This window comes from Tachyglossus aculeatus, chromosome 18 (genome assembly GCF_015852505.1).
Source record: "Tachyglossus aculeatus isolate mTacAcu1 chromosome 18, mTacAcu1.pri, whole genome shotgun sequence".
Taxonomy (NCBI): Eukaryota; Metazoa; Chordata; class Mammalia; order Monotremata; family Tachyglossidae; genus Tachyglossus; species Tachyglossus aculeatus.
Genome location: NC_052083.1, coordinates 17,757,747 through 17,784,631, shown reverse-complemented (window position 1 = coordinate 17,784,631; position 26,885 = coordinate 17,757,747). Strand labels below are relative to the sequence as shown.

The 26,885-nt window shown below is 42.8% G+C and overlaps 1 protein-coding gene across 2 annotated transcripts in view; it reads right to left on the bottom strand.

Annotated features, from left to right (window-relative positions):
* Nucleotides 1-4,155: 4,155 nt before the first annotated feature.
* Nucleotides 4,156-26,885, bottom strand: part of TNS3 (tensin 3) — a 201,155-nt gene continuing 178,425 nt past the window's right edge. Inside the window, exons 21-28 of one of the 2 annotated variants that reach the window (XM_038760158.1) lie at nucleotides 24,723-24,818; nucleotides 24,439-24,516; nucleotides 22,447-22,524; nucleotides 14,898-15,066; nucleotides 12,997-13,065; nucleotides 12,868-12,894; nucleotides 7,273-7,420; nucleotides 4,156-7,155 (exon numbers count right to left, since the gene is read on the bottom strand). In XM_038760158.1, coding sequence (XP_038616086.1) covers nucleotides 7,276-7,420; nucleotides 12,868-12,894; nucleotides 12,997-13,065; nucleotides 14,898-15,066; nucleotides 22,447-22,524; nucleotides 24,439-24,516; nucleotides 24,723-24,818 — 662 coding nt within the window. In that variant the 3' untranslated portion in view covers nucleotides 4,156-7,155; nucleotides 7,273-7,275. Of the gene's footprint in view, nucleotides 7,421-12,867; nucleotides 12,895-12,996; nucleotides 13,066-14,897; nucleotides 15,067-22,446; nucleotides 22,525-24,438; nucleotides 24,517-24,722; nucleotides 24,819-26,885 lie in introns of both variants that reach the window. The other variant, XM_038760159.1, reaches the window with a different exon arrangement.

Here is a 26,885-nt window from a genome sequence, read left to right as displayed (position 1 = left end):
ATATCCTGGAGATGTCATGGAGGCTAATTTGACAGGATTTGATGACATTGAACAAAGAGAGGCAGGATTAAAGGAATATGTTGCAGGGTTCAGATACTGGATGGATGATAAATTGTAACAAGAAAGGCAGGCAGGGGAGAGGATTCTAGACTGTGAGCCCATTGTTGGGTAGGGACCATCTCTATATGTTGCTGAATTGTACTTCCCAAGCACTTAGTACAGTGCTTTGCACACAGTAAGTGCTCAATAAATTCGATTGAATTTGAGAGGAAATGTGTAGGGTTTGTTTTTAAGTGCCAACGGGGCATCCATGTGGCGATGGCCTGGAGGCAAGAGTAGATGAAGATGTAAAGTGTAAACACTTGAATTTATACATTCCCTCCATCATAGACAGTGGGAATCAGACAGCACGTGAGTTTTGCATAAGGATGCTGAGGACCTATAAATGGTTTCTTTGAGTTTGAAAGGCTAAAATGCTGATTCAAGGGCAATGATATCCAGCCTACTGTGTACACTAAATGAATAGCTGGTGACGATGTTATCAATTTGTTGCAAATGCAGTACAATATTGGGTTTGTGCTCTTGAAGAACGTGAGGGAAAATCACAACGTAGTTATGAGGGAGTCCTTCCGAGACCTTGCACAGAGGAATTGATTACAGAGTTAGTGATTTGGGTAGTACCACTCTCTCAATGTGCTCTCTCATTCCTGCCAGTCTCATTCTCTCTGGGGCAGGGATTTCATGAGATATAGGATAGCCAGGTGTTTTGAAGAGGTCACCATGACTGTGGTTCTGTATTATAAGGTTTTGGGGAGAGGGGTTCAAAACTTATAACCAATTGTCCTGCTGAAGGTTGGAAAAGAAATTGAAGGAAAGGAAAGTAAAAACTACATTTCCCAGGTAGCAAAGGGACTGACGATTTTCGCATCGCAGAATGCTCCTCTGAGGGGTCAAGCTCCTGAGTTCCCTCGATAGGGGGGAAATGATCTAGATCTGCTTCTTCGCCCTCTGGATGCTGATCTCAAGGAAAGCCGATTCGTCTACATCTGCAGAATTAACTGACCCCACATGGGTAAGACCACATCCCGTAACTAAGGTGATACAAAATGAGGCTAAGAAGTAGAATTTGTTCCTAGTGCAAATCTTAACTTTTTTAAAATAGGTGTTTGAATTTTCTTCCATGCACTGTTTTCAATCGCGTCGCCAATTCAAATATTATTTGTTGGTAGACATGGGTAATCAGAGTTTTATAGTTCTTCAAAGTACTCAGGCAGAGTTACCAGATTCCAAATCTCCTTTATTCCTTTTGACTGTCTGTTCTGGAAAAGGGTTGCCAAAGCCTTCTCACAGTAGGCATTTCAGCAAGATACCTCTTTACCCAACACTGACATTTGTCAGTACAAATTGGTATATTATTATTATGTCCACCAATGGCAGAATGTTTTCTAGTCTTGCCACTAAATTTACTCTTTACTGAATGAAGTTCAAAAACACGAATACAAAGCACTGTTTGGTTTGGTGTAATACGGCTAGCTAGCAATGTGCACATCTGTTTCTTCCCACATCAATTTGATTTGTGTTACTTTGTGGATCATGCTATACTAGAACAGACTCATGCTATGAGGAGGGCGTTCCCTGAAGCTTTTATTGTGCTACATCTGAATTAAGTGAAAATCCTTGTTTTAGCAGAACTGCATAAACCAGGGTTCTTGCAGTTTCTGTCAACATATCCAAGACTGAACTCCTTGTCTTCCCTCCCAAACCCTGCCCTCTCCCTGACTTTCCCATCTCTGTTGACAGCACTACCATCCTTCCCATCTCACAAGCCCACAACCTTGGTGTCATCCTCGACTCCGCTCTGTCATTCACCCCTCACATCCAAGCCGTCACCAAAATCTGCGGGTTTCAGCTCCACAACATTGCCAAGATCCGCCCTTTCCTCTCCATCCAAACCGCTACCCTGCTCGTTCAAGCTCTCATCCTATCCCGTCTGTATTACTGCATCAGCCTCGTCTCTGATCTCCCATCCTCCTGTCTCTCCCCACTTCAATCCATACTTCATGCTGCTGCCCGGATTGTCTTTGTCCAGAAACGCTCTGGGCATATTACTCCCCTCCTCAAAAATCTCCAGTGGCTACCAATCAACCTATGCATCAGGCAGAAACTCCTCACCCTGGGCTTCAAGGCCGTCCATCACCTCGCCCCCTCCTACCTCACCTCTCTTTTCTCCTTCTACAGCCCACCCCGCACCCTCCGCTCCTCTGCCGCTAATCTCACCGTGCCTCGTTCTCGCCTGTCCCGCCGTCGACCCCCGGCCAACGTCATCCCCCAGGCCTGGAATGCCCTCCCTCCCCACATCCGCCAAGCTAGCTCTCTTCCTCCCTTCAAAGCCCTACTGAGAGCTCACCTCCTCCAGGAGGCCTTCCCACACTGAGCCCCCTCCTTTCTCTCCCCCTCCTCCCCCTCTCCCCTGCCTTACCTCCTTCCCCTCCCCACAGCACCTGTATATATGTTTGTACGTATTTATTACCCTATTTATTTATTTTATTTGAACATATTTATTCTATTTATTTTATTGTGTTAATGTTTTGTTTTGTTCTCTGTCTCCTCCTTCTAGACTGTGAGCCCACTGTTGGGTAGGGACCGTCTCTATATGTTGCCAACTTGTTCTTCCCAAGTGCTTAGTATAATGCTCTGCACACAGTAAGCGCTCAATAAATATGAATGAATGAATGAAAGGGAAGAATATAATAATAATAATAATAATGATGGCATTTATTAAGCGCTTACTATGTGCAAAGCACTGTTCTAAGCACTGTGGAGGTTACAAAGTGATCAGGTTGTCCCACGGTGGGGCTCACAGTCTTAATCCCCATTTTACAGATGAGGGAACTGAGGCCCAGAGAAGTTAAGTGACTTGCCCAAAGTCACACAGCTGACAATTGGCGGAGACGGGATATGTGTTGAGTCTTTTTGGCCTTCCACTTCACGTCAGAAGTAAAAGCCAGAGAGGTTGTCAATGATAACCCAAGTCACAGGTAGAATCAGGGATAATAATGATGGCATTTTTTAAGCTCTTACTATGTGCAAAGTGCTGTTCTAAGTGCTGGGTAGGTTACAAGGTGATCAGGTTGTCCCATGTGGGGCTCACGGTCTTAATCCCTATTTTACAGATGAGGTAACTGAGGCCCAGAGAAGTTAAGTGACTTGCCGAAAGTCACACAGCTGACAATTAGCGGAGCCGGGATTTGAACCCAAGACCTCTGACTCCAAAGCCAGGGATGAAACCCGGTTCCTTTAAGCCCTACCGACACCTCCACCTGAGAAGTAACTAAAAGATCTGAAGATCCAAGATACCCAATACAGAAATAATCGTTTCTCTAGAAGAAGCAGTTTTGCCCAGTGGAAAGAGCACAGACCTGGGGGTCAGAGGATCTGGGTTCTAATCCCAGCTCTGTCACTTTCATTCATTCATTCAATCGTATTTATTGAGCGCTTACTGTGTGCAGAGGACTGTACAAAGCGCTTGGGAAGTACAAGTTGGCAACATATAGAGACGGTCCCTACCCAACAGCGGGCTCACAGTCTAGAAGCCACTTACCTCCTGTGTGATCTTAAGCAAGTCACTTAACTTCTCTGAGACTCAGTTCCCTCATCTGCAAAATAGGGATCCAATCCCTGTTCTCCCTCCTACTTCTACTGTGAGCCCCATGTGGGACCTGGTTAGAGCCGAGCACAGTCCTTGGCATATAGTAGGCATTTATCAAATACAATTATTGTAATTACTAAGGGGTAATAACAACTGCAATTCTCAGTCCCCTAGGGACCTAAGGCAGCTGCTAAATTCCACAATATGCCCCCAAAACATTTGCTTCCTGGATGGTGAAACAGAACTCAAGCCAACATGGTGGGGCGTACTATAAGTTGTCCACTGCCTTTACTTCGTTAATACATCTCCTCTCAACTCATCCTAAAAGCAACAGAGCCCTTGATCATGATCCATATTGCTTCTCGATTCAAAGCTCACGAAGAACAGAACCCCACCTCCGAGTTTTGTATCATTTTGTAACATTTTGTATCATTCTAGTGTTCTACTGTCTAAAACCTCAAAAGAAAGGATTCGGCCTCAGAACAGATTTTCAGGACATGGATAACTGAGATTTATCAAATTTGTAATTTTATTATAATCTGAATAGAGATGATATTTAAAGAGAAGAGAGAATGACTATACAAAGAATTTTATAGAACATTCATTTACATACTGGATACACTTTTTTTTTTTACAGTGTCAAGAAAAGGCAAAAATGTTCACTAAAAGTTAAGTAGATAAGGAAACGATAACATGTCAATGATATTGAGGGTACACTGGAACCATCTGATAAAAGCTTGGCTTTTACATTTCCATAGTTTAACACTGGAAGATTATAGCAGTACAATTAATAAGCAGATTAATAGGAGTCTAGCTAAATACACATGGCAATTAGCTATTGTGACCTTACTGGCATTTACTTCGAGTGACTGCATATACACATAAAACAACAACTTGTGAAGAAAAGTGCTGTGTTAACTATTTAACCATGGTTCTTTCAGGAAATTAAAGTTATGTGAATATGATTTTTTGGATACACCAAACATGTCATATGGTCTTTCTTCTATATGTACAATTCATTCTTTTTTTCAAGCAAGGAGTAACATACCATATAACGTGTTAGAAGAACATTTCAAGAAATAATGAACAACAGCCACCCTTTCTCTCTTAAGAGGGAGACCAGTGGTGTTTTATCGACTTTTAGCCATGCTTCCTCCCAGACGCGTGCCGGGGAGCAGCCGGCCGGAAATCTGTGGCTTTCACGGTTTAATATGCATCTTTCTTATCAAGCATGGCCAAGGACAATATCACCATTTCAAAAATGGAAATCTGTGTCCCCCCTTTTGAAAATATGACTATCGACATGATTCTCAGGAAAACATCTAGCCTTGACCCTTTGTGGCTCCTAAATTAACCTATTTTTGTGTGAGCCTGAACTTCCAGTCACCAACCCGCTTCATGCTTTGGCTTTAGTCCACCGTAAGTAGAGGCCTCACATCCACTTGAGGTGGAAATGCCGAAATGGCATGTGCACATAATTCGATGCCAACACTGTTTTGCAGGCATCAGGGTTATCTCACTTCCTTCTTTTGGGATGCCACCGAAACACTCGCCTATTAATAAGCCTGACAGAATTGTGAAAGCATCTGGCCCCAAAATAAGGTGCTTGTCTTTGCTGCGTCAACAGGAGTTACGCTTTGATGTCCCTAAGGTGTGGAAATGTACACAATGCCCACTGCATTAAATCCCTTCCAAGACCAACTGTACTCAGGTACAAATCTCCCCACTTCAGGTTCGAACAACATATCCAACGTACCTCGTCGGGTAGTGACAGCCCACGATTCTTGATTAAGATATATAGCTTTGATTTTGCAGATAAGGAAAAATATCAAAACGAAGCAAAGCTCTATGGGGGACGTTACTGGATTATTTGAAGACATTATTCCGGTTCTGAGCGCCATGGTACGGTGGGGAGGAACTGTGATCTTTTAGTCTCATTGCCTTATTGATCCCACTCTCTTCAGCCACAGTACCTCCCAGAGGGCTGGCGCCGGTTGCAGTTTACAATGATATGACTGGGTTCAGTCCAACCAACCACAGAAACAATGGCTTGTAAATTATGTTGTAGGCAACACTTTAACCAACTCAATCCAACCCCATCCAATCCAGGCAGCTAACGAAAGGAAGGAATTCAGCATTCCAGAAAGTCGGCAATTTGAAGGAAAATTCTCTTTCGCTATTCCTTTCCCCCTCTCTTCTTCCTCCCTCTCTTCCCTCGTCCCAACCCTTTCCCTCCCCCAACCCCAAACGTCACAAGTCCTTTCCTCGCAGCCTTCTGCTAAAAAAACTAAGAGTACCACTTAGCAGCATGATAAAACAGAGATGCATGAGCACTGATGCAGGTGAGAGGAGCCCTAGGCAAGCTTATTCTGTCATGAAAAATACTCATCAGGGAAGACGTGGCCTCTTGGCAAACAAAACGGTTTCATTTCCCTTTTGGATACCTATTAGCCGAGGAAACCACAACAAAAAAAGCTATCCATACAAACTATAAAAAGCGTACATAATGAACAAAATAGTTTAAAAATAACTCATGGATATAAGCAAGAAGCTACCTCAATACTTCTCAGACATGGAACGGGGGGTAACTTTATCACCACTCTGACACTAGTCACAGAGAAATACCTTGCGTGCTACTGCAAGGGGCACGCAAGAAGCTATCTGAATCCAATGCTAAAAAATGCAAAGCTTGACAAGAATAGTCAGACAATAGAGCAAGAATCAATTTCCACTATAAATAATCTCGCACTGGCAAAAATATAAATTATATAAAATCAATTTCTTTTGCTTTTCCCTCATTTTGATCCTCCTATTATTAAAACAGTTTCTTCCCCGCTCAACTCTTCATACACGGTAATGACAAAAAGAGTGAAAATATCAGGCCTTCACTTTCCCATCGGCTGCTTTGGAATCACCTTCCCCTTAAACTACAACTGAATGGCCTCCACATCCTCACGGTTGGCTTGGGGCGTTCTTAAAATACCCAGATAAAACGCATCCCTTATGCCCACTCCCTTCCTGGAGAATCAACCTACGCTAACCTTCGTCAGACGTACATCGCCCTCTCATTTCAACTTTGATCTTCGACATGTAAAGATGACGGGAAGAGCAAATGGTTGTACACAAACCACCAGGCTTTGAGACAGCCGAGGCGGCCGTAGCTACCACTGGTGCTCACACAGTATCTCGGTAAGGCAATGCAATGCATTTCTAGCATATTAAAAGAAAAAAAGCGAAACTTAAAAAAAGCCATTTGCTATATTTAGTAACTGGTCAAACGTTCTTCCTTTTCCTTCTGAAATGCTGATGAAGATAAATGAGGGAATATTAGTCTCTGAAGAAGGGCTTCCTTTGAAGATTATCTCTTAGCCGGTCCTCGGCATTCTGCTTCCTTTTCTTTTGATTTGTTCCCAGATGTGCAGATGTTCTGGTAGATGGGATGCCTCTTTTTAGAAAAGCCAGTAGGCCTTGGAAATGGTTCGAAGGTCCTCATTTTCTCCTTGAGACTGTTTGGGGGGGAGGGGGGTCATGTAAATTGCTTATTCCAAGTACCTTGCCCCCCACTCTTCACGACCAAGTTCAAGGGGCCGTGATGGGCGCCAAATGGAGCTTGCGGGACGAACCTGTCAGATTTTCTTTTGTGACCCAATCATGACCTTTGACACGAAGTTCACAATGGCGCTGGCGGGCTGCTCTGGGTCATGCTCTGCAAACAGATGACACACGTTGTCCGTGAAGCTTCCTTGCTTCCTCGCCACAAACCCGAACACTCTGCAAGGAGCAAGGAGAAGGCTAAGTTAATCTGAGCTGAACGACTGCCGAAGTGGCCTGGGCCAGCGCTGGCTGAGTTTCACTAAAGCCTCTTGGGCCTTTGCCGGAGAGGAAAACGTCATCCCAAACATCATCATCAATCGTATTTATTGAGCGCTTACTATGTGCAGAGCACTGTACTAAGCGCTTGGGAAGTACAAATTGGCGACATATAGAGACAGTCCCTACCCATCAGTGGGCTCACAGTCTAAAAACAGAAGGCGAGTTCAGTATGAATAAATTTACCTTGGCCTGAAACCCCATTTTACACAGTAATTGAATTTCCCACACATCCAACCCATGCCACCGAGTATCTCTGGGGCCTTATGGTGCAGTGTGGCCTAGTGGATAGAACACAGGCCTGGGAGTTAGAAGGACCCGGATTCTAATCCCAGCCCTGCCACTTGTCAGCTGTGTGAACTTGGGCAGGTCATTCCACTTCTGGGTGCCTCAGTTCCCTCACCTGTTAAATGGGGATTAAGACTGTGAGCCTCACATGGGACAGGGACTGTGTCCAACTCGATTATCTTGTACCTACCCCAGCGATTAGAACAGTGCCTGGCTCATACTAAGCACTTAACAAATACCATCATTAGTGATTATTATTATTATTATTAATAATAATCAATCCAACTTGGGACCCTCCTATCTCAATGCAAATATGCATTTGTTGATCATCACTTTGCATTTACACGTGTCTATTATGAACTAGCCCTCCGCAGGCAGCAGTCACTGATTCTATCTGCCAAATGTTTGGAAATCCATTTGCAGGAGAAAAGGCTGCTTAGGCCCCAAATCTGCCAGAGGCAAGCCAGATATTAAACATCAACCTAATGTCTGCAAGATTGTGTTGTGGAGACCAAATGACTGCTTTGAAGCTGCCGACAACTCTTTCCATCTATGTGAACCCTTGCTGGCAGAGAGCATTCCTGATTTTCCCAGCTCCCACCTGGATATCTCTCTGAAAGGTCTTGGAGCAGGCACTGAGCCAAAGAAGATAAGACATAGTGTGGAAGATTCATGTGTATAGTGGTAGTAGTAATAGTAGTGATAATAATAATAATAGTAAGAATTGTAGCATGGCAGTGTTCTAGACACCTGAAGTAGCTAAAGTCAGGTCAGACACATAACCTGTCCCAGGTTGGGGGTTCACAGCCTAAGGGTGGGGAGGGAAGGTCTTGGGTTCTAATCCTCCTTCCTCCACTTGTCTGCTGTGGAACTTTGGGCAAGTCACTGCACTTCTCTGTGCCTCAGTTACCTCATCTGTAAAACGGGGATTGAGACTGTGAGCCCCACGTGGGACAGGGACTGTGTCTAACCAGTTTTGCTTGTATCCACCCCAGCGCTTAGTGTAGTGCCTGACATACAGTAAGCGCAGCGTGGCTCAGTGGAAAGAGCATGGGCTTTGGATTCAGAGGTCTTGGGTTCAACTCCCAGCTCTGCCAATTGTCAGCTGTGTGACTTGGGGCAGGTCACTTAACTTCTCTGTGCCTCAGTTACCTCATCTGTAAAATGGGGATTAAGACTGTGAGCCCCCCGTGGGACAACCTGATCACCTGGTAACTTCTCCAGTGCTTGGAACAGTGCTTTGCACATAGTAAGTGCTTAATAAATCCCATTATTATTATTACTAAATACCACAATTATTATTATTATTATAACAGATATTTAATCCCTACTTTACCAATGAGGGAACTGAGGCAGAGAGAAATCCCCGCAAGTGATTTGCCTAAGGTCACAAAACAGGCAAGTCACAGAGCTGGGATTAGAACCCAGGTCTCTAACTTTAAGTCTTGTATTCTCTCTCTCTCTCTCCACTAGGCCACACTGCTACCTGCTTGTGCATATGTGTATATGTGTATGTGTCGTCAGTTGTCAATGAGGAAGACACTCCAATCCCTCAGTAATGAGGAAGCAAACACAACAAGAGTGCCCTGTCTGCATGAGCTTAATTAATATTTTCCACCCGACTCGACTGAAGTTTGACAAAAGAGTACAAATAGAAAATCCCCCTTGGGTTAGCTGGAACCAGAATGAGAGAACAGAGAGACCACCAGGCATGGTGAAATCCAGGGAATTGTTTGAATCCGCCACCATGCTTGCCAGAAGCGGGCACAGCAACTGAGTGGCACTGAAACACAATATGCCTATGCTGTAGCAACTGAGAGTAAAAATAAAATCTGGCATATCAAATCATGGCATCTAAGTAGGTTGTAGCTAATTTGTACACCTGAATTACTGGTTTGAAAATGAGCCCTAAATCCTTGAAAAACTGATCTGCAACTAGACAGCTGTTCTTCAAGTTAAAAATTTGGTTTTCAAAGAATTACATTACCCCCCCAAATCCACAAAGAATGAAAAACAATTTATGAATTGAAAAGAGATGTGAATAACACATAGGTAATATTAAGGAACTATCGACATCAAGACCACAATATTGAGGATCAAAATTCAGGGCTCATCTTCTCTTCCTTTACTTTATTTAGTTGGCTCAAGTTATTAAAAAAACTGTCAATCAGGGAAACCGCTTAAATGAATAGTCACATTTAATTATTTTCTTGTAAAAGTTGAACCTATTATCTAGACTGCATTTTCTAAAATTAGACCTCAGGAGAGATGTGCATATCCAAAATGAATCACGTAGACTTTCACTCCAATTTTCAGAGTCCTGGTTATGATCATTCCTCCTGTAATAAAAGGCCCTCACCCCACCCTTTACATTCAGGGATCTTTGTGCTTCTGAGGGTCTTAGCAATTGAGACCCGCATGAAATGGATCGATTGGAGTCTCCCACCGCACTAGTGAACTGAAGACAGTTAACTTATTATCTGAGCCAGGCCCCAGATACAACATCAAGCCGCTTTCCTTGGGATTATCGGATATAACGAAGGTTGGTCTTCCCACAGAAACTGAGAGGGCCACTAACGAGACTGCTGAGGATCTCACATCACCTGAACAATCTGACTTGCTTTTATCAGACGGTGGGCTCACACAAAAGCCCCCGAAACCCAAAACGAGAATTTAGCTGGAGCCACTCACACTGACAGTTATGACAGCATCACCGCAGTAGCCATAGAGTGTGAGCCCCGCAGTGTGACAGCCACTGCATCTGCCCTGATTATCTTGTTTCTTCCACAATGCTTAGCACTGTGCCTGGCTCAAGGTAAGCACTTAAAAATATCACAGTATTATCCTTCTTATTTTTACTATAATGATTATGATAACATCTTGTTACTGGGAGGAAAATATTTGATGGTGGCCAGTCAGAGCCCAGGAGGAAAAATCCTCCTGGGAAATGAAGATAGCTATTCTGAAGGATCTAGACTTTGCTCTAAGGACCTTAAGAAGCACTCTGTGTAGACCAGTACTCTTAGTAAAGTGAAAACCGAAAGCCCAGGTCAGACCTGCCCTGGAAAGGTTTTAGGTGGTGGTCTAGGGGAGTGGGTAAGATAAAGCCATACTCCAAATATAGAAGTCAGTGAGAGTTTGTTTCAGAATCTTCCAAGTGTCAATGATACCTGTGTTCCAAATGTTAGATTGTCATTTGATGAAGGTAATCTCTTAGGTATACTGCACTTTCTCCATTTAACTCTATCCAGTCAATCAATCAGTAGTATTTATTGTACACATTCTCTGTGCAATGCACTGTACTGAGCACTTGGGAGTGTAAACTAGAGTAGGTAGACATGATTCCTATACTCAAGAAGCTGCAAATTAGTTCCAAATACACATATGAACAACCTGACTCCATTCTATTTTTCAAAATGTCCTCAAATCTTTAATCACTGTGTTCTGAATTTGTTGTTCTCCAGCAACCATTTTAATAGGCCAAACACAATCATAGTTTTCACTTTCTGGATTGTGGACAGAGGGAAAAATGAAACTCTCCTTAGTTCCCCAAAACACAAAAAAGGAGCAGAGGGAGTGGTCAAAATTTTCCTGGCCTTTGGCGATGACTAGTTCTGGACTCAGCTATGCTGTATTTTAGGAACCTCCCAGAAAGGACTATTTGTGGTAACCTGAGTCACAGCTGCAGATCGTCAGAGTGGTTGATGGCTAAGAAAAAAAATGTGAAGGCACTGGTGGGGCCAGTAACCATGGGGGCTGCTCTAAGCACAGTTGGGTAGCTGAACCAAAGGAATAACATCGACATCCAGACACCCCGAAGTATGGCTGGAATCAACTAAGGGTCTGAGACAGTCAGAACCTAATGATTTTATGATCTCCCTTAAGTCAGCCTGGCCCAACTCACTGGGCTGAATGATTCCATTTGGACACAAAAGAACACCACACCATCTCAAACACCCTCTATTCCCTGTCAGCCAGAATGGAGGCAGGCTGCAACCTGTGTCATGGTAATGGGAGACAGGGTAATAATTGTAAAGCTAATGATAACAATAACAATAATAATAATTTTTTTTTGTTAAGTGCTTAATATGTTCATTCATTCAAGCGTATTTATTGAGCGCTTACTGTGTGCAGAACACTGTACGAAGCGCTTGGAAAGTCCAATTCAGCAATAAAGAGAGACAATCCCTGCCTAGACCGGGCTATACCAAGCACAGTACTAAGTGTTGGGGTCGGTGATAATCAGGTCCCACGTGGGGCTTGCGGTCTAAGTATGAGAGAGAACAAAAGGGGGAACATTTCTTCTCCAATTCTCTCCTTGATCTCCTCCAGTCTGGCTTCCATCCCCTTCACTCCACAGAAACCACACTCTCAACGGTCACCAACTAACTCCTTGCCAAATCCATCTGCCTTTACTCCATCCTACTCCTCCAAGCCCAAGTAACTTGCCCAAAGTCACACAGCTGACAAGTGGGGGAACCAGGATTAGAACCCACGACCTCTGACTCCCAAACCCATGCTCTTTCCACTAGGCCGCAGAGTCAGGAGACTGGTGTACTAGTCCCGGCTCCACCATTTCCCTGCTGTGCGAACTTGGGGCAAGTCACTTCACTTCCCCGTGCCTCCGTTCGCAGATCTGCCAAACAGAGTTAAAATCCCTGTGCTTGCTCTCCGACCGAGGATCCATGTAGAACAGGAGCTTTATCCAATCTAATTATCGGCCCCAACGTTCAGGACGACGCTTGGTATGTAGCAAGAACTTCATAATAAACATCATCATTGTTCTGATAATGCTGTCACTAGGCTGAAAGAGGTAAAGGCAGAAGGAAAGACATTTGAATAAACTGACCCTGATAAGGCCAAATAGCATAACCACCCAGGGTCATGGCGGGGTGTGGATGGTGAAGAAACGAACGTGAGAAAGAAACAGAACCTGTCTTTCGGTCAAGATGCAACCTGTCACCAAATACTGCTGAATAAAGTCCTTGCCCCCATTCTATGCCTCCAGAAAAAACGAACAGGACCCCATAAAGAAATGCAAAGAGCTAAGACCAACTTACTTAGCAGAAGGGCCATCCTTGATCCACCTGAATGTGCAGAAAATGGGAAACAAAATGTGTTAGTTATTTTGGCATTTCCTGGCTATAGTTTAAAAAATTCATATGAGATAACACTTCCTGATGACTTACTTCCTATCCTGTGGATCCAGAGCACAGAAAATGACAGTGTTGACTGGATAGTGTCTTCGGAAGAAGAGTCTGGTAAGAGGAAAGAAAAAAGTGAGAAACAAAAACAGTGTTTAGGCACTATTAGTATAAATCAAAGCATTTCCAATTTCTCTTCAACCTACTCTAACACTTAATAATTTATTGTCATCTTCCTTAACATTGTTGTACTTTCCAAGCACGTAGTACAGTGCTCTGCACACAGTAAGTACTCAATAAATACAACTGAACAAATGACTGCATACAGGTCTGCTTAATTCATTCATTTGGACCACTTTAGTTGAAAATATTTTTATGTTTGTCTCCCCTGTTTCAGTGGGGGTTCCTTTTGAGGAGGGAACCGGATACTTCATTATTCTGTATTTTCCGAGCATCTAGTACAGTGTACTGCACTGCTATTACTACTATCAGTCGCCCAATCAATGGTAATTATTGAGCCCCTACCACATGCAGAGCACTGAAGTGCTTGGGAGAGTACAATACAGTAGAGTTGGAGAGTTGGTAGACATGATTCTCTCAGACAAGGAGTTTACAATCTACTACTATGAGTAGTACCACTATTATTATAACTACTACTACTAAACCCATGTCTAATAATTTACAAGCTCTAAAAAGCATTGTTCGTATTTCATTTAAAGATGCGCCACGCATTGTGCAGGTTGTATTTCAACTGTGAAACTATGAATGGATTGGCCTGAACCTACAAATATATTAAAAACAGTAAGCGCTCAATAAATACGACTGAATGAATGAATGAATGAATTAGGATAAGAGCTGTGAAAACCCACCAACAAAATTAGGTCAACAGAACCATGCATTCTGTTGTTCACAATTAACGGTAATAAAAATAATAACGGTATTTGTTAAGCAGCGTGGCTCAGTGGAAAGAGCACGGGCTTTGGAGTCAGAGGTCATGGGTTCTAATCCCGACTCCGGCCAGTTGTCAGCTGTGTGACTTTGGGTAAGTCACTTAACTTCTCTGTGCCTCAGTTCCCTCATCTGTAAAATGGGGATTAAGACTATGAGCCCCACGTGGGACAACCTGATCACCTTGTATCCCTCCAGCACTTAGAACAGTGCTTTGCACATAGTAAGCACTTAACAAATACCATCATTATTATTATTATTACGCACTTACTATGTGCAAAGCACTGTACTAAGCACTTGGGTGGATACAAGCAAATCAGGTTGGACACAGTCCCTGCCCCACATGGGGCTCACGGTCTCAATCCCCATTTTACAGATGAGGTAACTGAGGCACAGAGTGAAATGACTTGCCCAAGGCCACACAGCAGACAAGTGGTGGGGCCGGGATTAGAACCCATGACCGTCTAACTCCCAGGCTCATGCTCTATCCACTAGCCCATGTTCTGGAACAGGTGGATAATACCGTTTTCCCCAGGCAGACATAAACCCAAGAACATATGCAGAGAATACAGATAAACCCTTGGTTTTAGGTTAAGAAGCTGGAACAAAAATAGAGGTTAACGTAGCGTAAAAGCAAACCAGTTACCAACTCCACAACCTGGGGTGACTCTATATACACTTAGATATATGGAGATTCATTAAATTCAGAAAGCTGTAATCTGAGCACCCACTATGTAACTTGGTTTTTCACAAACAGATGGAGAGAGCTGATGGGTCTGCCTTCACGCCATTCAATCAATTAATCAATGGTATTTACTGAGCGCTTACTGTGTGCAGAGCACTGTACTAAGCGCTTGGGAGGGGACAAGTTGTTTCTGTTTGGTGCAGAGATGATCGGGTGACATAAACCTAACCCTGAAACGCATCACTCCATAGTCTAAAGACAAATTAGCAATCATCTGCACTATCCAGACATTGAACCTTGGCCAAGTACTTACTTTCGCTGATTGTCAGTTAGTGTAATTCCTTGGGCAGACACCTTGAAATGGACAACGGTAGAGATGGGCGGGGGGTCTTGCGTCAGTGTCAGGCTCAGGGCTTTCTGGACTGCTTGAAAACCAGTGAGAGACTCCATTTCCACGGAATTTAAGTACCACACGTTGCAGGCTGTAGAGCAAAGACAGGAAATGTACGGGTTAACTTTGGCTTCCGCTGAGGATGGCATTTTAATTACTTCTGCTCATTCTGCCGTCTTATGCTTTTCACCCGTTACTGTCAAAACATGTTTCTTTGAATTGAGCCATCTCTTCTTGGAAATGAAACTTGGAAGGATAAAAGTGAGGCTGTTAAAGAATCTAAACCTCCCTTTTAACTTGAAAAACTACCGCTGTAACAGAAGCTTGGGGGATTTGTGTGTGTGTGTGTGTGTGTGTGTGTGTGTGTGTGTGTGTGTGTGTGTGTGTGTGTGTGTGTGAGTGAGGTCAGCTCACAAATACTTAACAGTGCCAGACTGTGGCTAAAGTTCAGTAAATTGAACTAAGCCATTCACTTCTTTGGCAAAATATCAAGAATGTTTCCTCCCAAGAGGCAAATAAAGATGGTTTTGTATAACCCTCTGCTTTACTTTCTCTTCATTCCTCTGGGTTTCAAATTTTCAGTTAACAGAAGTTTTCCCTTCTTCCCTGCAAGTATATGAATATCAAATGAAATAACCTAGTTACTTATAGTTGCTGCATTCAATTTATTTTCCAAAGAAGACACTGAATATACTATATCATCGTTGTCAGTAATTTTCCTTATTTGTAGCAGTTTCTTTTCTTAGTTCTTTGGAAAAAATTATCCTACTTAGAGTTTCTCAATTCTGCTACCAAACACACACATGCACACACACAGAAATGATAAGAAGAGGAAGGAAATACTGTTCATAATTCCCTGATGCAAGTTATAACCTAATCACTCCAAAAATCACAACTCGTCCCAAGTGGAAATTTTAATGGTCAAAATCCTCCTTTTCCTAATAATGCTGGTGTGAATTAATTCCCCTCCCGGTACTTTAATTACTTCCTAAAGTCTGAAATTTCTTTGGCATTTAGTAATAAAGGTACTAAATGCCAAGGAGGTTTCAGACTTTAAAGAGTCATAGAATGATGAAAGCTTTGTGTTTGCTTTGCATACCCAATAAGAGCAAAGTTCTACAGGTGGGGAAAAAGTAAAAAGGGGTGTGTGGTGGTGTGTGTGTGTGTGTGTGTTTACATCACCTAGGGTTTTTGTCAATGTTATCACTAGAGGATAGACTCCTAGAATCACTTGAAATAATAACATACAGTATCTTGGTACTTAACAGTTAAAAATATTTATTGAGAACAGACTGTGAACCCAGTGAGGAAAGGGATCTTGTATCTTGTACCTTGTAATTTCTCCAGTGCTTAAAACAGTGTATGACACATAAGAAGCGCTTAACAAATACAATAATGATAACACCCAAAACCCAATCTGAATCGGAATTATGAGACCAAACAAGAGAAAGAAAAGGCATGGTCCCACTATTTTCAAATACCTTAAAATCCAATGGAGTAAGCATGATAGATACAAATCAATAAAAATGGATGCAAGTCAGAAAGATATACATGCAACTGGCAGGCATTCAGAAATATTTTTAAATACAAGGACTTACTAGGTGAGGTTAACCTGGGAAGACTTCATCGAGGAAGTGAGTCAAGCAGAGTGTCTAAGAGAAGTCATATGGTAAGTGTGATGGAAGAGAGTGGGAGAGCCATGCGAAGGGTGACGGTAAGAGGTGGAAGGAAGAATGTTGGCAAGGAATCTCTTATGGTGGTTCAGGTATGAGATGATACTGTGAAAGTTGAACCAACAGGATTTGTTGGCAGATTGAATATGTGGGTTGAATCAGAGAAAGGAGTCAATGATAACACCAAGGTTACCGGCTTGTGAGACACGGAGGATGGTTGTGCGTTCTACAGGAACAGGAAAGTCAGGGATAGGACAGGATTTGGGTGGAAAGATAAGGAGTTCTGTTTTGGACATGTTAAGCTTGAGGTGACGGGAGGACATCCAAGTAGAGATGTCTTGAAGACAGGAGGAAATGCGAGACTGCAGAGAGGGAGAGAGATCAGGGTTGGAGATGCAGATTTGGGAATCATCAGCACTGATATGAAAGGTGAAGCCATGAGAGCGAATGACTTCTCCAAGGAAATGGGTGTAAATAGAGAATCGAAGGGGGCCTAGTACTGAACCTTGAGGGTCTTCGACAGTTACGGGGCGGGAAGCCGAGGAGGAGCCTTCAAAAGAGACTAGGAACGAACAGCCAGAGAGATAAGAGGAGAACCAGGAAAGGACATTGTCAGTGAAGCCGAGGCTCGATAACGTTTCCAAGAGAAGGGGGTGGTCGACAGTGTCAACGGCTGCTGAAAGGTTGAGGAGGATAAGGGTGGAGTAGAGGTCACTGGAATTGACAAGAAGAATATCACTGGTGACCTTTGAGAGGGCGGTTTCTGTGGCGTGGAGGGGGTGGAAACAAGATGGAAGGGGGTCAAGGAGAGAACTGGAGGACAGGAACTGGAGACAGCGGGTGTAGACAACTCACTCGAGGAGTTTGGAGAGGAATGGCAGAAGGGCGATGGAGTGATAACTGGAGGGAGCCGTGGAGTCAAGGGAGGTGTTTTTTTAGGACAGAGGAGACATGAAAATGTTTGAAAGCAGTGGGGAAAAAGCCATTGGAGAGTGAACAGTTGTCAGGGAGGGAAGCAGGAGGGGGCACAAGTGCTTTGATAAGGTGTGAAGTGATGGGGTCAGATGCACATGTAGAGGGGGTGGATTTGAGAGAAGGCAGGAGATCTCTTGAGATACTGCTGGGAATAAGTACATAATGAGTATATAAGTACTGAGGGGAGAATACCAAATGCTCAAAAAGTCACAGAACCATGTGCATAGATGATGCAGAAGGGACTGAGTTTTTACCAGTGGATTCGGGAATCCATGTGATTGGCAAATGGTTATGTGGGATGTGGGGGACTATATGGAATCTCTACCCCTAACCCACCAACAACCTGTCAAGGTTTTGAACTCCCTGAGATTATTCAATCAGCCAATCAATCAATCAATCAATCAATCATATTTATTGAGTGCTTTTTGCATGCAGAACACAGTACTAAATCTTTAGGACAGTACAGAATGGTAGACACATTTCCTGCCCACGTGTTGTTTACAGTCTAGAGGGCAGGATGTAGTCTGGATGGCTTTGGATGATTTTAGAATGGACAAGCATCTGGAAGATGAAAAGACTCAACCTTCCTGAGGCTGATTACGTACCCCATGCTAACCTCTGGTTTACGTGGGACAGGCTGAGTGCTTCATAGATCCAAAAAATTTAGTTCCATGTGCATGACACAATTCCACTTATAGATTTTTGGCTTTGAGCCTAAAATATAATTTTCTGTGAAAAGATTCTTGTAAAATCGATGCCTGGCCCCATAAAGACATGGAAAGTGCATTAACTTTAATTCTTCCTTTCCTAATCTATAAAATGGAGTTTTTCCCCTCCAATCAATAGCATTCATCTTAGTACAGTGCTCTGCACACAGCAAGTGCTCAATAAATACTATTGAATGAATGAATGAATGAATCTACCACTTTTAGTTGATGGTTGATTAATTTAAATTTGCTGTATCACATCCTTCTAGACTGTGAGCCTGTTGTTGGGTAGGAACTGTCTCTATATGTTGCCGATTTGTACTTCCCAAGCGTATAGTACAGTGCTCTGTACACAGTAAGCGCTCAAGAAATACGACTGAATGAATGAATTTGATTATCTCAAGTTTCATTTTTTAGACTCTGGTTTCCACAGTTATTGGTGAAAATACCATTTAGGTCAGTGAAAGATGAAATCTACCCAAATGCAATTATTTGGCACAATAACTGTGGAAACCAGAGTCTAAAAAATGAAACATGAGATAATCAAATTCATTCATTCAGTACAACGTACAACATGGTGAAAATACCATTTAGGTCAGTGAAAGATGAAATCTACCCAAATGCAATTATTTGGCACAATAACTGTGGAAACCAGAGTCTAAAAAATGAAACATGAGATAATCAAATTCATTCATTCAGTACAACGTACAACATGGTGAAAATACCATTTAGGTCAGTGAAAGATGAAATCTACCCAAATGCAATTATTTGGCACATGTTGTACGTTTCTGAAATACGAACAATTCATATTCGTTTTACTGCTGGGCCTCGCTGATACTTGAGAAAAGGAGAAGGAACAGATTTTAAGGAATTATAAAAAAGGAAAAGAAAAGGAAATGGGTAAACTTTCGATGACGGTGGTTTGTAAAGCTGTAGTAAGGTGTGTTCGGTCACAATCCTCTTTCTCAAACTTCTTCATGCCACATGACCACCCAAAGGCTGATTAACCCACGGGCAAAGAGGGACAGAAAAGAATCAATATAAAAGACAGCTATAAAATAATATAAAAGAGAGTTAGGCAAAGACTTATGTTCATTTAGGAAGAGAAAGCAATCTCATTTTTCACATTTCTTTCACGAAAAGGTCTTTGGTCTTGGCCCCAGGGCATCATTGCTCTGTAGAAATTCCTAAACAAAAAGCATTTCTCATTCTTACATATACCATGAGTCACCAAAATCGTCAGGCCACTAAGTAAGTTGAAACATGCTACAAGTTTGTGAGGAAAGAGAAGTGGACTAGACTCTCGTCCACTCCTCTGCTGCTAACCTCCTCACTGTGCCTCATTTTCCCCTGTCCCGCCATTGATCCCTGACCCACGTCCTTCTCCTGGCCTGGAATGCCCTCCCTCCACACATTCGCCAAACTAATTCTCTTCTTCCCTTCAAAGCCCTACTGAGAGCTCACCTCATCCATGAGACCTTCCTAGACTGAGCCCCCCTTTTTCTCTCCTCTTCCCCTCCCCATTGACCCCCGCCCTACCTCCTTCCCCTCCCCACAGCACTTGTACATATTTATTACTCTATTTATTTTACTTGTACATATTTACTACTCTATTTTATTAATGATCAATCAATCAATCATATTTATTGAGCGCTTACTGTGTGCAGAGCACTGTACTAAGCGCTTGGGAAGTACAAGTTGGCAACATATAGAGACAGTCCCTACCCAACAGTGGGCTCACAGTCTAAAAGATGTGCATATAGCTATGTGCATATATGTGCTATATGCATAATGATGTGCATATAGCTATAATTCTATTTATTCTAACGGTTTTGACACCTGTCTACATGTTTTGTTGTCGGTCTCCCCCTTCTAGACTGTGAGCCCGTTGTTGGGTAGGGACCATCTCTATATGTTGCCGACTTGTTCTTCCCAAGCACTTAGTAGAGTGCTCTGCACACAGTAAGCACTCAATAAATACGACTGATTGAATGAATGAATGAATGAATGAATGAATAAAATGTGGATGGTGTTCTAGGATCACTTCTTTTCCCTAAAAAGATTCCTTGTTTTTGGCAAAGATGAGGTAAGGTCATTGGACTAGTGTTTTGTTTACCACACAGCTTAACTGTGTAAACTAGAATCTGAAGAACACCCTTAGGAAATACAGTAGATTGGAAAAATAATTTGAAATGATCCGGGGAACTCAATTTCAAACAGGAACTGCTGAGACATATAAAGAGAACCAAATACAAACATGCCTTCTGGCATCACTTTTTAACTTCAAAATGTATAATAATGGTAATAATAATAATGATGGCATTTGTTAAGCACTTACTATGTGCAAAGCACAGTTCTAAGCGCTGGGGGGGATACAAGGTGATCAGGTTGTCCCACGTGGGGCTCACAGTCTTAATCCCCATTTTACAGATGAGGTAACTGAGGAACAGAGAAGTGACTTGCCCAAAGTCAGACAGCAGACAAGTGGCAGAGCCTGGATTAGAACCCATGACCTCTGACTCCCAAGCCCGTGCTCTTTCCACTGAGCCATGCTGCTTCTCTATAATAATGATGGTATTTGTTAAGCGCTTACTAAGTGTGAAGCACTGTTCTAAGCGCAGGGGGGATACACGGTGATCAGGTTGTCCCACGTGGGGCTCACAGTCTTAATCCCCATTTTACAGATGAGGCAGCTGAGGCCCAGTGAAGTTAAGTGACTTGCCCAAAGTCACACAGCTGACAAGTGGTGGAGCCGGGATTCGAACCCATGACCTCTGACTCCCAAGCCTGCACTCTTTCCACTGAGCCATGATGGTATTTATTAAGGGCGTACCAAGTGCCAAGCCCTGTTCTAAGGCCTGGGGTAGATACAAGATAATGATTTCAGACCCAAACCCTGTCCCAGCTGGGGCTCACAAGAAATACTAGGTTTCCACTGAATCTAATGAACCTTGGTGGGATGCTTTCTGAAGGGGTTATTTGGCACATTTTAAAATTATTCATCTTCATGCCATCCTCTCTGGCTTTATCTTTGATATATCACTGCAGCCCCTAAAAACCCTAGCAGAGATTCTGGAACTTAAACCTAAAGAAATTTCATAGTAGGAATACTATTTATTAAGTGCCTACAGTGGTTACAGAGCACTGTACTAAGCACTGGGAGAGAATACAAAGACGAGTATTGGGCATGATCCACGTCCCTCGGGGGGCTCACAATCTTCATCTTGTTCATCTTCACCATGTTCCAGTCATCACAGGGGATGTATTTTTAAAGCCATTTATAATTCAGCATCACTCAGGGACAGGAAATACTAGTGTTTTATACTGCTGACTTGCTAGTAAGCTCCTCCGCTCAACTCCCATATTCATGCTCAAATTTGACTTTCAATTCAAAACAGAATAACTACAACTGAAGGTTTCAAAGACCCAAGGCACCACGCTCACGAACGGAGCTTGGAAAGATGTAGTGACCGTCCGCTAGCTGGTGAAAAGCAGCTGTGCCCCAATCCAGATGGAACAGCTGAAATGCAACTATTTAGCACGTTATCTCCGAAAGGAAACGGGCTGGGGGCGGTCAGCTCTTTCCATTTCCCAGAATTGCCTCAGCTCCCCCGAGCTGTGTGACACGGTAGGAATTCAGGAGAGCTGAGGAATGCCGAATAGCGAGTCTTTTCTGGGAGCCACTGGACATGGACAACCATCCTCTGCGGTTCCATAGCTCCCACTGCTCCTGCCTCACACCACCACCCTGATAGAGAATTTTTCTTAAAAATCAAATGGAGTAGATTTGTTTAAAAAAAAAAAATGGAAACTCCTTGGAGTCAACCCCCTGTTTATCTTAAGCCTGGTCTCTGAGGGACAGTCATTCATTCTTTCTTTCAATCATATTTATTGAGCGCTTACTGTGTGCAGGGCACTGTACAGGAGTCTGTAAGCTGTAAGCCCTGGAATTTGATGGAAATATAGTGTGCTGTCTGCCGGAGCCTGATTTTCATGAAAATGAACGACATTTCCACCTTCCCGTTTCCATTCGTCACTCCCTCCCATCCCGCCCCAAATCTGCTGTGGCCACAGATAGCCCAGTGCAGATCAGAGGAAGAGGCTGAGGGCACTTACCAGCTCCCTGTTTAAGCAGCTCGGCTGCAGAATTTGCAGCAGTCTGAGGTGACGTTTCCGCCATTGTCTCTATTGGATCTGTAAAAAGCACAAAAGAAATGGTTGGAGCCAGCAGGCAGAGCCGATCTGGGCGTTGAATTAAATTGACTCTTCAAGCCACTTCAGATGAGGTGAGAGAAGAGGAGGTGAGGGAAGGTGAGGGAAGGATCGGCTTCCAGAAAGCAGAAAAGGGGGGAAATTTAAAGAAAAAGGAGAGCAAGAGCTGGGTAGGAAAAGGGGAAAAGACTCTGAGACTGAGACTAAGAGCACCATGTGGGATAGGGACTGTGTCCAACCTGATAAATTTGTATCTAGCCCAGTGCTTCGAACAGTGCTGGACACCTGGCAAGTAACGGTTGCCTCTGAAGACAACGGCTCAGGGGTATATCACTCCATGTTACTGGGGGAGAGAGAGCTCATGGAAGTTGATGAGTTACTTGATCGCTTGTGTCTTTTCCCTGCAGATTTAGTGGCAGAGGTTCTCAGTGGACATGAGGCTGACAGAGTCATCAAACTACTGACTTCACCAACCCCTGGGCTCTCCACAATCAGTCAATCAATCAGTCAACCCATGGTATTTACTGAGGACTTAACTATGGGCAAAGCATTGTTCTAAGGACTTGAGAGAGTACGATACAATAAAGACGCTAGACATGTTCCCTGCCCACAAGGAGCTTACACAGTCCTTGATGTGTAAGAAGACGTCCTTAGAAGCATCGTGGATCAGTGGGAAAAGCACGGGCTTGAAAGTCAGAGGTCATGGGTTCTAAACCCCCCTTCTGCCATTTGTCAGCTGTGTGACTGGGCAAGTCACTCAACTTCTCTAGGCCTCAGTTCCCTCATGTGTAAAATGGGGATGAAGACTGTGAGCCCAACATGGGACAACCTGATCACCTTGTATCCCCTCAAGCACTTAGAACAGTGCTTCGCACATAGTAAGCGCTTAACAAATACCATTATTATTATTATTATTATGTGGCAACAGACCCTGCCAATGCAACACACCACCAGAAACTTGTCATCTTTGTCTTGGTATGTATGTGTGACAGAATGTGTGAAAATCTATTATTATACCCAGGTGTGAGTGTATGTAAGTATGTTTGTGTTTGAGGGGAATGTGCATAAAGAGGGTGAGAACAGGAGTGAGTATGTGTATGTGAGAGAGTGTGTATGTGTGTGTCATATTTACTAAGCACTCACTGTGTGTCAAGAACTGTGCTAAGGACTGGGTTCAAAACAGGATGGTCAGAGCAGACACAGTTCTTGTCCCACTCTATGAGGGAGAGAGAGCAGGGATTTTTATCCCCATTCTACAGATGAAGAAAATGAGGCACAGAGAAGTTAAAGTGACTTGCTGAACATCACACAGCAGACCAGTGGAGAAATTGGAACTATTTATCAGGTCTCCTAACACATGGTTTTCTGCTCTGCGGTTGGCCCCACTGCCTCCCTATGTTAATGAGTGGGTGTAGAAACCTTCTAATTCAAAGCAAAAACATTTTCGACCTTATGACAGGACCTTATGCCTCATCTTAGGCATTTTTTTCTTTCTCCACTTCCACAGTTGGAAGCAGGGTTTCTTCCAGTGGGAAGAAATTGGAATTCCTTCACTTCCTGGTCTGGATGTGAAAATGTGGCATGGTTGAACTTTGGCCATTCTGAGCAATAACGATGGCATTAATGAGTGTCAACTATATGGCAAAGCACTCAGGGATTCTACAGGGGCATTCCAGGGGAACAGAAGGAGAAAAGAATTTGGGCCTCAATTTTGTGGAGTGCCCGGAGGTGAGTGTCACAGGCTACTCTTTATAATCCTGTCCTAAGTAGAACAAAAGGCTTAATTGTGACTTTCCTCACTGAACCTTGTGAAATCCCTCTAACTTGAAAATTAGGGGTTATGTCCTGGAGAAAACAAGCTCCTGAAATGGGGCATGAGGATTCCAGAAAAAATACCTCTGTCTGGGATGAGCAGTTTGCAAGGCAAGGCCAAAGGAGTGATGGAATGCTGATACACCAAAGCTGTCAAGCTCCCTGTGGATAATTGAAAAAAAAAATTGGATTCAGGAAAACAATTTTAGAGAAACCACTTCTTTCCAAACAACTCCACCCAATGTAACAGAGCCCCAGGTGGCTCTACCTCCATTCAAAAATGGTCTGAATCCATTTTTCGGAAATAAGAAAATTGCATCTTAATCTTTCATAGCTTTTAGAAAGAAAGACGTATTTGTAGAACTTACCAAAATATGGCTCATTCGGGCACCCTTTCAATCGCACTCCCTTAGGGGTACATTCAATCAAAAAATGCCTGACAAGTTCATTGGCCAAATCTCCAGCTGTGATAAAAGCAAAAGAACAAGTCATGATAAATGATTACCAAGAGATGTGATGACGGTCTGCGTATTAAGGACGCTGTGCAGAGTACCACAATTCCTAGAAGAAATATTAGTGTGGAACACAGTCAAGGCTTTGTCAGGAACGGAGATCCTCTTGGCTATATTCAGCAGCCCACACTATAGAAATGAGTCGGAAGCTAGGAGAAAGGACAGTCTTACACTCAGTAATGATTACAGTTATACTAATAATAAAAGGAATAATTATTAGGAGAGAGGATATTATTATGCTCATATTTCTTTCCAGCTGAAGGCATGGAGGTAGGAAAGAAATGGGGCTTATGAAGTGATAAAGGACAGTTTCTATAGATCTTAAAATAATGAAAATAAATGACTGTGCTTAAAAATATAGAAGTTCTCAAAAGAAAAAAATGATAGCCTAAGCCACCAAACCAAACCCCTAGGTAGGGACCGTCTCTATATGTTGCCGATTTGTACTTCCCAAGTGCTTAGTACAGTGCACTGCACGCGGTAAGCACTCAATAAAAACGATTGAATGAATGAATCAAAACTAAGACCACCACAGTGATAATCTCACCCTCAGAAAATGTGCTTCAAGTCTGTTTATTATACATACTGATGTTGATGGCAATCAGCTATATGGCTGCAAAATACGAATCTGAAACTCTAAAATGCCAAAGCAAATGATGATCAGAGGAATATCGCTTTCAATTTAAGGATTAAAAAATGATCTCTATTCGGAACGTATCCGAAGCAAGCTTAAATCATGTCACCATTCCAGTTGTGGGATTCAAGTCTTGGAAACACTCAGAGAGTATATGCATTGTTGGAATATGCATAACCCAGTGAAAGCTTTGCAGTCTTGGATGCAGGAAGGAAGAGAGTCATTTGTGACAAAATCGTGGAAAAACCATCCTGCTTTCATACTAAAGGGCTGGCAAAGCTCCATTCTGTTTGCCAATGGTGAGGAGACATATTTCAACTTAAAATCAGCCCGGCTGGGGCTTTTAGAGTGTAGGACCTAATTTCAGGAAACTTTACAGTTACTCCCTGCTTCCTGTCTCCATGGTTATATGATGTTACAGTGACTCATTGTGGTCATCAGTTGGTCTTTGGTAAACGATCCGTTTAGGACCTATTCTTGGATCCTGGAAACCAAAGGCCAAACTATAAAGGTAGTTGAAGCAGAGAAGTCATTGGACAAAGTTAAAGCAACCTCTGAAACCCAACTATCCTGATGCCCTGTGGTTTGTTTCTTGAAATATTCTGCAGACTGTTCTTTTAAGATGAGGAATGAGACAGAGGCCCCCAGAGAGACAAAAAAGCCCACATCTATACTATAATGGAAACCTAACTGTCCTTATAGCAAAATATTTCTATATGTCACCATCTGAGTTTCTATATAGCACTTCAACCACATGCATTCATTCCTTGGGCTCTTTCTATTTCTTCTTCAAAACTGTCAGATGTTTATTATAAACCAGCATGCAGGAATTCCACAAAGAGTGGATTTAGAACAGCTTCTCTCATTCTTGCTCAGCTACTCATTCTTCCTTCTTATGTTTAGGCCTGACACAGTTTTGCCACAGGCAGCTTTTCTGGAACTGAACCTTCCTGATGGCCAGGACAGAACAAAGTCTAGAGAGCTCAATGTTCTGCCTGAGATGAATCCTCACACAAAAGTAAGCATGATATTGGAATTTGAGGTAGTGCAATGGATCTCAATTTCTGAGGGTTTGCTGAACAGGCATTCGCATTTAATTGTTTTTATCCTAGAACGGCCCATTATGCAGTACCGATTTGAATAGCTCCTTGAACTGACACACTTTGAACTTATAATAGTGTGTAAACCTTTCACATAAACTGAACTAAAAGAGTAAAAGAAGTGGAAAAAGAAAGTTAATATTAATAAAAATATTCCTAAGCTTGTGTAAAACATGTATTTTTTCCTCAGAATTCAGAGCAATTTCAATAAAACTATGCTGTTAAACTTTACTGCAACTCCATGAGAGAGGGAGGGCTAAGTCTATTAGTCAAATAAGAAGGCAA